Source organism: Saccostrea cucullata, unplaced genomic scaffold (assembly GCF_032062105.1).
Source record: "Saccostrea cucullata isolate Sc308-1 unplaced genomic scaffold, CSIRO_AGI_Scuc_v1 ctg3097, whole genome shotgun sequence".
NCBI classification, from domain to species: domain Eukaryota; kingdom Metazoa; phylum Mollusca; class Bivalvia; order Ostreida; family Ostreidae; genus Saccostrea; species Saccostrea cuccullata.
The window spans coordinates 12501-24436 of NW_026936477.1; the positions used below are offsets into that span (position 1 = coordinate 12501).

At 33.5% G+C, this 11936-nt stretch overlaps 1 protein-coding gene across 4 annotated transcripts in view; it reads left to right on the forward strand.

The window, feature by feature from the left end:
• The window catches only part of LOC134245683 (cytochrome b5 reductase 4-like), a 49767-nt gene that overhangs the window by 11986 nt on the left and 25845 nt on the right, over window positions 1-11936 (forward strand). For 2 of the 4 annotated variants that reach the window (XM_062727954.1, XM_062727956.1), the window contains 7 exons: window positions 1777-1902; window positions 2442-2582; window positions 2786-2935; window positions 3213-3363; window positions 3544-3630; window positions 4347-4511; window positions 7133-9617. In XM_062727954.1, coding sequence (XP_062583938.1) covers window positions 1777-1902; window positions 2442-2582; window positions 2786-2935; window positions 3213-3363; window positions 3544-3630; window positions 4347-4511; window positions 7133-7187 — 875 coding nt within the window. In that variant the 3' untranslated portion in view covers window positions 7188-9617. Of the gene's footprint in view, window positions 1-1776; window positions 1903-2441; window positions 2583-2785; window positions 2936-3212; window positions 3364-3543; window positions 3631-4346; window positions 4512-7132; window positions 9618-11936 lie in introns of those variants that run through there. The other 2 variants (XR_009987491.1, XR_009987490.1) reach the window with 2 other exon arrangements.

Sequence of the window (11936 nt, forward strand, 5' to 3'; positions counted from 1 at the left end):
AATAAAATCCGCCCACCCGCCCCAATTTTTTTGCAAATTAGGATGAGAATCTAAAGATTAATTTTACCTGGCCTAAGAAACCACTGGGCCAGGGAAGCTGAAACTTATGTGGAAGCATCCTTGGGTAGTGTAGATATTAAATTGTTAAAATCATGACCCCCGGGGGTAGGGCGGGGCCACAATAGGGAATCCAAGTTTTACATAGAAATATATAAAACAAATCTTTAAAAATCTTCTTCTTAGAAACCACTGGGCCAGGGAAGCTGAAACTTATGTGGAAGCATCCTTGGGTAATGTAGATACTAAATTGTTAAAATCATGACCCCCAGGGGTAGGGCGGGGCCACAATAGGGAATCCAAGTTTTACATAGAAATATATAGAACAAATCTTTAAAAATCTTCTTCTCAAGAACCACGGGGCCAGGAAAGCTGAAACTTATGTGGAAGCATCCCTGAGTAGTGTAGATATTAAATTATTAAAATCATGACCCCCGGGGGTAGGACGGGGCCACAATAGGGAATCCAAGTTTTACATAGAAATATATAGAACAAATCTTTAAAAATCTTCTTCTTAGAAACCACTGGGCCAGGGAAGCTGAAACTTATGTGGAAGCATCCTTGGGTAGTGTAGATATTAAATTGTTAAAATCATGACCCCCAGGCGTAGGGCGGGCCACAATAGGGAATCCAAGTTTTACATAGAAATATATAAAACAAATCTTTAAAAATCTTCTTCTCAAGAACCACTGGGCCAGGAAAGCTGAAACTTATGTGGAAGCATCCCTGAGTAGTGTAGATATTAAATTATTAAAATCATGACCCCCGGGGGTAGGGCGGGGCCACAATAGGGAATCCAAGTTTTACATAGAAAAAATAGAACAGATCTATTAAAATCTTTTTCTCAAGAACAACTGGGCCAGGAAAGCTGAAACTTATGTGGAAGCATCCTTGGGTAGTGTAGATATTAAATTGTTAAAATCATGACCCCCGGGGGTAGGGCGGGGCCACAATAGGGAATCCAAGTTTTACATAGAAATATATAAAACAAATCTTTAAAAATCTTCTTCTTAGAAACCACTGGGCCAGGGAAGCTGAAACTTATGTGGAAGCATCCTTGGGTAGTATAGATATTAAATTATTAAAATCATGACCCCCGGGGGTAGGGCGGGGCCACAATAGGGAATCCAAGTTTTACATAGAAATATATAGAACAAATCTTTAAAATCTTCTTCTTAGAAACCACTGGGCCAGGAAAGCTGAAACTTATGTGGAAGCATCCTTGGGTAGTGTAGATATTAAATTGTTAAAATCATGACCCCCGGGCGTAGGGCGGGCCACAATAGGGATTCCAAGTTTTATATAGAAATATATATAGAACAAATCTTTAAAAATCTTCTTCTCAAGAACCACTGGGCCAGGAAAGCTGAAGTTTATATGGAAACATCCTTTGGTAGTGTAGATATATTAAATTGTCAAAATCATGACCCCCGGGGGTAGGGCGGGGCCACAATAGGGAATCCAAGTTTTACATAGAAATATATAAAACAAATCTTTAAAAATCTTCTTCTTAGAAACCACTGGGCCAGGGAAGCTGAAACTTATGTGGAAGCATCCTTGGGTAGTGTAGATTCTAAAGTTTTAAAATAAAAAAGGGAAGAGGGTTGTTGGGCATGATAGGTATAGCAAGAGGGGGGATCTGGTAAAGATCTGCATCACCCAAGTTACTCAGGTGAGCGATGTGGCCCATGGGCCTCTTGTTTATGTTTTATTGTTCAGTCACTGTCATCAAGGACACTGGAAAAACAGAAATTGTACTCACAAAAGAGAGACCTGACCAGCAGTGGTCAAGCCTGGGCAGAAATCTAGAGAGACACAACAAAGTGGTCAAAGTCAAAAACCAAGGTACAGGGCCTCAATAGGTTTGACGGAAGATTACTGATTGTTAATATTTATAGAACTGAGTTTTCCATTTGTCCATACCGTAAATCTGGAAATTTTTGCTGTAGATAAATTTTTAGCAAATTTGCGTGTTCATTGCATTCGCAAAAATATTTTTCTTAAAAATAAATTACCAATAAGAAAATGTAAACAAAGCAGTGGTAATTCGCAAAAATTTATCAACACCATTTTGAACCGAATTCGCAAAATAAAATCAACGTAAAAATTTCCAGATTTACGGTATGTCTGTATCTCCAAAAAAAGAAAAAACCCAACAAGTTTAATGTATCTGTACAACTGTATTAATATGCATCATAATTTCCAGTATCTCTTAAGACTGATGGAAGAAGGTTGAAAAAAAATAAAGTTAGTGCCATGTATGCACTTTTTGATAAAGAATTTTAGATAATATGATTAATCTATGAAATAAATGTGCTAACAAATAAATTTGTTTTGGCACTGAAGGGAAAGACTTTTCATGTTCAGAATTTCTTTGATTGCAGAAATAGATTACAGGAGGTGTGCCGTTGATTGTATATCTCAAGTTACCCATGATTCCAAGCTATTATGTCTGTCACTTCCTACTGGAAGCAGAATGTGTGTACCTATTGGATACCATGTCCACATCAAGCATAAAGTCTCAGGTAAACACACAGTCTATGCATCAGGAAAATGGATTTCAAGATTGTTTAATGCATGCATTTAAAGGAAAAGTTTTTTTTATCGGCAAAATGATGTTAGGATAATTGGAGCAAAATATTTAAAAACATGAATAATTTTACAGTTGATTTTAAGTTTGCATGATTTTTATTTTAATTTCAATTCAACAATATTTTGCATGTTTTAGGAATGGAGGTGGTTAGGAGTTACACGGCTGTTTTACCGACCATGACCGGGGAGCAGGATAAAAGGGTCAAGGACGGTAAAGTCCTGTACCTGATGATTAAGATCTATAAAGGGGGAGCACTCACTCCCTGGATTGATTCCCTTAATACAGGTAGGTTTAATATACATGGCTTTCCATTTAAAAGGATTTATTAAGAGTTTTGATTTTCCTCAAAACAAATAGAAGTGCACATGAACACAATGAAAATCTAGAATTGCTTTCATATTGAACTAAAAAAGTTATTATAATTTTTATCAGAAAATAAGTAGAAACTATGGTACCTGTGATACAAGTAGGGCTTACAGAATGAACATTTTGGTGCCTTTTTAACTCAGTAATTTTCTAAATCAAAATGTAAATTAATCTTGAACTTTGAACCTCATTCCAGATGACCTAGTGGAGGTCAGTACATTTACTGGGGACTTTGATGAGCAGCGTCTGTCTGTGTGTCAGGATTTAGTCATGTTTGCTGCAGGAACGGGTTTTACACCAATGGTCCGCATCATTAACCACTGTATAGAGGACCCTAAGTCATTAGTGTAAGTAAAACAATATGGTGTATAAAGGACTCAGTTTCTAAGTCTATATTTTCAATAAACTAAGGTATGGACAGTTTTATGTATTACATATAATGTAATTTTTCTGAATTTGAACTCAATTTCATGACTTTCATGACTAAATTGGATATAATGTTTAGCCAATGATTTCTTTTTTTTCAGAAATGTTAAGTTATTATTTTTCAATAAGAAGGAAGAAGACATTCTATGGTATGACCAACTACAGGCTTTAGCTGAGAAGAATGACAGGTTTGTTAAATGTTTTGTAACTTAATTGACAATGTGGGATCATGTTATTTTCCATCATATGAAAATCAATTTGAGTAGATTGTAAATGTTTGTCTAGGACATGGTCTGCATAATTTCAAATGAATGAAATTTTTGGTTATTTTAAATATGGAAATGTATGATGGCTTTGTCATTAAAATGAATACTGTATGTACAGGGTTATTTTCGCCCCGTGTTATTTTTGCCCTTTCACATCTAAAAACAAGTTTGCCCCATTTTAAATTCGCCCCAAAAGATTTTTGTATAAGATTTTATACAGTTTACTTTGAATTCGCCCAGTTTTAAATTCGCCCACTTCCGACTAGGGGGAAAGGGGCGAAAATAAAAAGGGGGTGAAAATTTCCCTGTATACAGTATAATTTTTTTGGACTGTAATTTTTTCATGGAACTATTGTCAATAGACCTTATAAGTACTACCTTCAAGTGTGTGTGTGTGGGGGGGGGGGGTTGTTGGGAAACTCAAATCTGCTGGTTCATGAAGTAATATTGTGGATAACTTGATTATCAGGAGATTAAATGAAACCATGCATTGGCAAATTATCGGCAGGGATGTAATGGAGATAAGGGTGGCCCTTGAAATTCAGGTACATTGATCCCCCTATGAATGATCATTCAATAGTAAGTGATGGCAGGTAACTGTTGACTAGTTGATGTATCTTTGTTTGCTTTCTGTACAGATTTTCTGTTGAGTACATTCTGTCCGAGGCCAGTGAAAGCTGGCATGGTAGAACAGGAAGGATAACTCTAGATCTGATGAAGAACTCATTACCTCAACAGAAGAATCAGTCCAGTCTACTTATATGTGCCTGTGGTCCCACTCCATTTACTAATTTAGTTACTAAGTAAGTCTGAAATGCATATAGAGTTGTCCCTTATGTTGGGTCATTTGACAGACAAACACATAGGGATCTCGAGTCTAGGGCCTTTCTGTCAAAACCACACAAGTGGTAAAACCTTTAATTACTGTAAAGTGTAAAATCACAAAAGGTAGGATTCTTCTCTGGTTTCTGACTAGATGGAATATTCAAAGTACTGTAAGCTCCCCACGGATGGCCATCCTGGAATGGGGGCTATACAAAGTAATTGCACACAAACACTTCTCAAAGTCACTCCTTATTTCTTGCTTCATATTTCTCAGTAAGGACAAGGCTTGGTATCGGTTTAATAATTGATCATTCAACAGAAAATAACAGTAGGTAAACAAACATCTATATTGGATACATATAGATAATTAATATTTGTTTTTGGTCCTTAGTGTCAACCCTACTTTAATGGTTAAAATGGTAAGAAAGTTGATTTGACATTAAAAAGCTTTTAGAAATCTAACATCAGGTGTCCAGTGTGTTGGGAGATAATTTACAGTTGTCTCACCTAGGATTAGGCTACTCCTGCGATGTTGCTTGTGCAACTTATCTGCCAGAGACTGGCGAGGCACTTGTATTTATAACCTTTGGAAGTAGTCATGTGATACAAATTGACCAACGAAAAAGCTGTACGGTGTCACTCAACCAACCGCAGCGCTGTACGGCGCCGTACAAACAGAGATCTGTCAAACAGTGTCAAACAAGGCTGTCGTATAATGAGGATAATAACTACTAAACGGAATTAAAATGAGAAAAGACAAAAATAAACAATAAATGTGGATTACAAAAGATGTGTCTGTAATAAGTAAGTAAACAATCCATGTGAATTAAACAAGCATTTCATGATAGAAAACTGCAATCGTATAGCAGATGATATTCAAATAAATAGGCCTAGCTTTGTCAAAGTAAAAATGTGTAACTAGGCCTACCATTAAATCCCGTTTAACGTAAAAACCCTTGATAAATCTTAGTAAAACATATTCAAACATTAATTTTGTGGATATTCACAAGCAATTATAACATCGGATTGCATAACAAAACACTTACTCAAATACGTAATACAAATAAGATGTCGGCAGGATGTAAACAACTTCCATGACTCCAACAATCGTGTGAAATTATGGCTATGTCAAGCGCTTATTTGACTCATAAATAATCAAGTAAAATACAGTAACATGCAAAGATTTTGAAGGTATGCACATGAATTCATAAAATATAGGATTTTCTTTATAAATTCAAACAACAAGGATGCCAAATGTGCTATATATATAGACAATACCATGTTGGGTAAACAATCAAAGGACTGAAATGTAGTAGGCCTAGTGTCGTTAATGCATAATAAAATCCACCCAGATATTGGCAGATATTCCCAATAAATGTTGACACATTTAAATCATAAAAAAATAACTAATTAATTGAATTCTACCCCTGGCCATTACAGTACATTTGTTGATATGTCTTATATATTTAGATGTAAGAGATTTAAAAGATCATATTTTTCTTTCCTCATCACAATTAAACAACTTTAAATAGAAATGGTAAACTGCGTTTGAAAACTAGCAGGGACTATATTTTTGGCGGAATGGTGGCGTATGAAAATATTTTCTTTTCTGCCTCTCAAATTATTATAGAACATTGAAATTAGTTATAATTTTTACGCAATCAAAGACTAGAAGAAATTTTCAAATGTAAGTTGAATTAATAATAAGGGACTAAAGTTTCAAAATATATCAAATAAATAAGATTTTTCACACATACTAGAACTATGTTGGTTTTTAAATGCTTCAAATCTAAGTACAGATTTGAGCCAAAAATCCATAAAAAGTGTTATTTCTCTCTTAGTAAACGATCAAATCTTTTAGTTTTTGTATTATTTTGTACCTTTATGTGACAACTTTACTATATGTGAAAATTGGAAAAAGTTAAATATAGGAAGCATATAAAAATAACTAATAAATCCTAAAAATTTAAGAAAAGTAGAGGAAATTCGGATTACCAAATATCCATTTTATTTAAATTATCCATGTCAATTTGGTAATATCATCTTATAGGCCCTATATGGTAGTATCTTTTTATGCAAAAAGAAAAACATTCAATCTTTTGAATTACAAGTAGGGATTGCATGATTGGAAACAGTAATTTTTTTATTCTTAATGTACAGGAAAAAGGTAATGACCTTGACCTGACCTTGCCTCTAATATTATATGGTCAAATTTAATCCCACTCATATCATCACTTAGTGATATTGTCCTCTTGATTGTGTGAAAATTTCATTAATTTTTAAATACAAGAAATGTGAGAAGAATCCTACCTTAATTTATGCGACACCTTATTTTACTCTTCATTAGCAAGATAATTTTTTCATGAAATGTGGTCCTGCTCTATGTATTTTTTAAGAATACTAACTGAATATAAGCGAAAATATACGCTGTCTCGTGTAATTATGTGAAAATAAAGTTCTCGCAAATAAAAAGATAATTACAGCACTTTTGTTTAAAATGAACATGTATTTAGCATAAGATGGTGATTGAGGTTGTGTCTTAATTGCAATTCAAAAGCAATGTCTTAATCTTTAATTTTGTGTGTATAATTTTTTGCAGATTTGCCAAGGAATTAGGTCATTCTGGTAGTGAGTACCATGCATTCCAAGGATGAAGCAGTCCCAAGTGAGCTCAAAACATACACAAATTATCTCAGGGAATCCGTTTCAGAACTGTGTTGCTGTGGCTCTTCTAGAGGCTAACCACTATCTAACACTGAATTCCAGGCAAAATGGACACTAGTCATCAATTTGTACCAGAACTATCTACCATATTGGTTTAGATAATCACTGTGACTTGATGGTTACATTTACTTGCAGAAACTGTGACATATAAAAGTGTGAAAGTTTAGAATTGACCTGCTTGTGTGTCTGTGGGTATTTTTATCCAAAGTCAGCAGCAATGTCTATTGCTAAGGCATTCATTTCAGTGTCTCATAGCTGCATTGTCCATTTCCATATAAACTCAGATTTAAGTAATTGTTTCAATGGGCATAGTATATTTATTTTTATTTGCTAAAAAATGTAATATATTGTATGGAAAGAATTCACATTTTTTAGAAAGGGGCCTGGACTTTTTGCAGAAAATGTTAAAGTAATGTTGCTAGAATGATGTCATCTTCCTTTAAAACCATTTTGTAACATGTCATGTTAAAAGCAATTAAAAAAACTTACTGTATAATCCCTATAAACTGCCCCTATAAGCGCCCCCTTGGGTCTTTTTCAATTGTCAGGAAATAAGGCCCCCCTGTACAGTGCATAGAATTATCAAGAATCGTATCAAAAGTCTACCAAAATTTGAAGGAATTGACAATGAAACTTGTTCATTATCCAATTTCTTGGTGGAAAATGATTCATTTAGCATTGATTATCTTCCTTTAAAGTAAACTTAGACATTATTTTGGAGATTCTTTGAATTTATTTTTGTTCAAAATATTTTTTGAAGTTAAGATATATTAAATGTTAAAAGAGAATACCAAAATAACATTTTCGCAATTTTCTAAGCACCTTGGGCGGTTATTAGGGATTATACGGTATTTTAATCGGTGAGAAAAATATTCAGTGTTAGTGAAATGATGGAATTGATAAAATAAAAAATCGAATTCATTATGAATATTGTTATGTTTTCAGTTGCAACAATTGGAAAAGAAGCTATGTGTATATTTTACAGATATATTTTTATCCTTACATTGTATACACTATCTATTTAAAAAAAGTTATATTTTAAAGAAATTTTTTAAAATATTTTCTTCAAGAAATTTATACTTTAACAGCTGTAATACATGTAGCAATCTTGACAATGTAATTGTAAGACTGCAGATATTCTGATGATCATACATAGATTTTCTATCACCTGAAATTTTATGAAATTAAATTTTTAAAATTAAGTAGAGTTTGAAATTATTTCGCTACAGTCAAATGTAAAAACATACTGTAAGTTTTCTGCCAAGTACTTGAATGTGATACAATGTACAAGTATTTGTAAATGTATTGCACTGTAGTGCTAAGCAGTTTCTCGATTCCAGTATCTGTGATATATATATAGTATCTAGTATTTGTTAACAGGCATTTTTTAAGATGTTTAGTTATAAAGAGAAAAAGAAATATGTGTAGATACTATAAACCTTTTGTGTACAAATTGTGATTGACATCATAAGCTTTTATGAACACCTGTCATATACCATGCCATTGAAGGAGGGTCAGCAAGATTTGGAGGAGTCTAAACTGAAACACAATTGAACTTTGGTATCTTGAACATCCAATTTGTCAAACACCAGAATATGTCTAAAGTGAGTTGGATCTTCCCGCCACTGCTTCTTTTTGTATTTTATTCTAAGTATGTGGAATCCTATGATATCTGATAAGTATTTTACCCATTGAGTCATTATATAATGAGGTTTCACTGTATTTTATATAGTATTTTATGAATATAATGCTGGGTAAATCACCGGTATATTTTTATGAATACTTTATTGGTATGGTCTTCACAATGTAAAGGCTCCATGATTAAAACTAAACATGACATTGGAAATGAGTTCACTATTAAATAGTGACGTGGTATGAGTTACTTCCCTTTGCCTGAAATAGTGTTTTTGCAAGTGTATGAACATTAACTCCCCAATACAAGAATGGTACTTTATCTGTTATGTTGCATCCTACTTCCATTTAGTTGCTCAACTGTTATTTTTGATAGCGTTTGTATAACTTTAAAAAGAAAATACGTTTTGATGATTAGTTTGGTTTTTTTCATTTTCTTGCACAGTAAAAATTTTCTACAATGTATACTGACACAATATCTTACTTTTTTATATAAATGTTACGAGGTACTTGCAGTGATTAAAAAGATTTGTTTGTATCTGAATTTATGAATGTTAAATTCATTGTCGAGTCATACATGTATTTTTTACACTTTGTACACCATAGTGTTATTTTTGTTGTTATAGAAACATGTTTTTAGTGTTATTAAAATTAAAATTCTTAGATAACATGTCACTTGTTTTGTGTGGAAGCTTGATGGGGTTTGATAAACTATCAGTTATTCAAAATGTGTATTGTTTATGTGTACACAGTTGAAAAAATAGTCAAAACTCAAAAGCTTGGAGTTTGTTGAAGTCAGTCCATAGTCATAATATACATGATGGTACATCTCCTTCTTTGGGTCAGCTAGTCCATGAAGTTTTGAAAATGTAAGCTTGTATCATACATGTTCATCCTCACTTTGGCATCAGTATCTTACACGTTATGATAAACTGAAATGAGCTTAAACTATAGTAATAGAAAATAATTTGTTTTGTAGATTTATTACATGCATATTGTTATGAAAGACAAATTGATTTATATTTCACAGGTGTATTCCTTGTGTCAAGACCTTTCTTTGAGTACCAATATCTCTGATCCCTTGACTTTGGAGTTTGACTTGAGTCTTTTGAATTCAACATTAATAAAAGAATCGAATATAAATAGGTATAAGTTTTTGGTAGATTTCGTCAAAAGTTTGCCTTAATATGAGAAGCCATAAAACAAAGATCCATGTCATAAAAATCATATATCATATTTAACAACAATGGCTTCAAAGATTTATTCAATATTTTTTAAAAAACATTTTTCTTTTAATTTAGATAAGTAAACTGTAGTTTGTTTCATTTTATTTTCTGCAAAACAAGTAAGAATTATAAGCAGTTTGAGTATTTTGTGAAATATCTGCCATTTTTAATCGCCTTTTTGACTTCAGGTACTAACTGGCTTGGAAACACCAGACATCAGAGTTTGTTGACTGAAAAGTAGGTCACTGTGACCGGTCACCCATTTTTAATATTTTATTACCTTATTTAAATATATCAGTTCTTATTTGGTTAAGAATTATCAAACTTTGTCAGTTGATGCAGCTTATGTCCTCGGTATATGTCGACTTAAATATAGGTAATTCTGACCTACTTTTGGGATTTTATTGCTATATTTAAATGTTTTCGGGTACTAATCTGTTTAGAGTCGTCAAACTTTGTTGGTTGATGTATCTTGGTGCTTGGAGTACGTCAGCTGAAAAGTAGGTCTCTGTGATCTGATTGAATATTTTTTCAGGTACATATTGGCTTAGAATCATTACACTGTGTCAGTTGATGCATCTTGGGTCCTCAGAGTATGTCAACTGAAAAGTAGGTCACTGTGACCTACTTAAAAAATTTTATGGTTATAATGAAACATTTTAGGTATTAACTGGCTTAGTCAGTTGTTGCATCATAGGTCCTCGTAGTATGTGTACTGAAAGGTAGATAAGTATGTCACCATGACCTACTCTTAGTAGGTCACTATGACCTAGTCTTAGGTATTAATTGGTTCAGAAACATCTTGGGTTCTCAGAGTGTTTTATCTAAAATGTAGGTCATGACGACTTACCCTTTGAATTTCAAGGCTTTATTTTAATATACACTCCGGTACTTAGAGGCTTCAAATAGCAGTGATAGGTTGTACAATTTATCAGAAGAGTGATTCAAGGCCCCTGTGCCTCTTGTTTTGTTTTGTTCCTTCTCTGTCTCTGAGTATTATGAAATTTAAGCATGATAAGTGTATAGTTATGTTGAGCAATGGTGCCTCTTTCAAAATTGTGAATATCATCGTTTCTTGTTTAAAACACAAACCAAATTCAATTGTAGAAAGTTGTTGCATCATACTCAGGTGATCTATAAGGTCTATGTGCCTCTTGTAAAGGCGGACTAATTTTTTTTCATTAGACCCTTATAAAGTTTTTTTTTTAATGTAAATAGTTAAAAGTTTGTCAGTAGAAATTAAAAAGAGACATTTCAAAGAAGATTGATTGATTGTATGTTGTTTAACGTCCTTCTCAAGAATTCTTCACTCATATGGAGATGCCACAACTTACCGGTTGATTTCTTCAAATTTTGTCTAATACTCGGCACCCAGGGCTATTGAGCAGTGAGAGATCAGCACCTACTGCGACACAGGACCTCGGTTTAAACAGTCTCATCCGAAGAACGGTCTAGACGTCTTACAGTGGTATTGGAACCCGCGACATAAGGTTCAACTCCTTACTTTGCAACTCTAGAGCAGACGCTCTAACCCCTGTGCCAGGCGGGTGACATTGCAAAGAGAAGCGAAATTATAATCTGACAGCGCAACTGAGTGACAGCAACACAAAATTTAATCTTTGACTTTTCTGCTTAGGCTTAAGTATTGTCCATTCTAACACAGAGGAAGAAAAATGCTTTTGGAATTATTAAAAATTGTAAATGAATTGAGATGACCAGACTCTTGCATTAAACACTGTACTATGGAAGTCGTTTTACCAAGTTCAGCATTAACCATAGGGATGGCTGAAATTCTAAAAGCTGCAAGAGTTTCTTGAAATG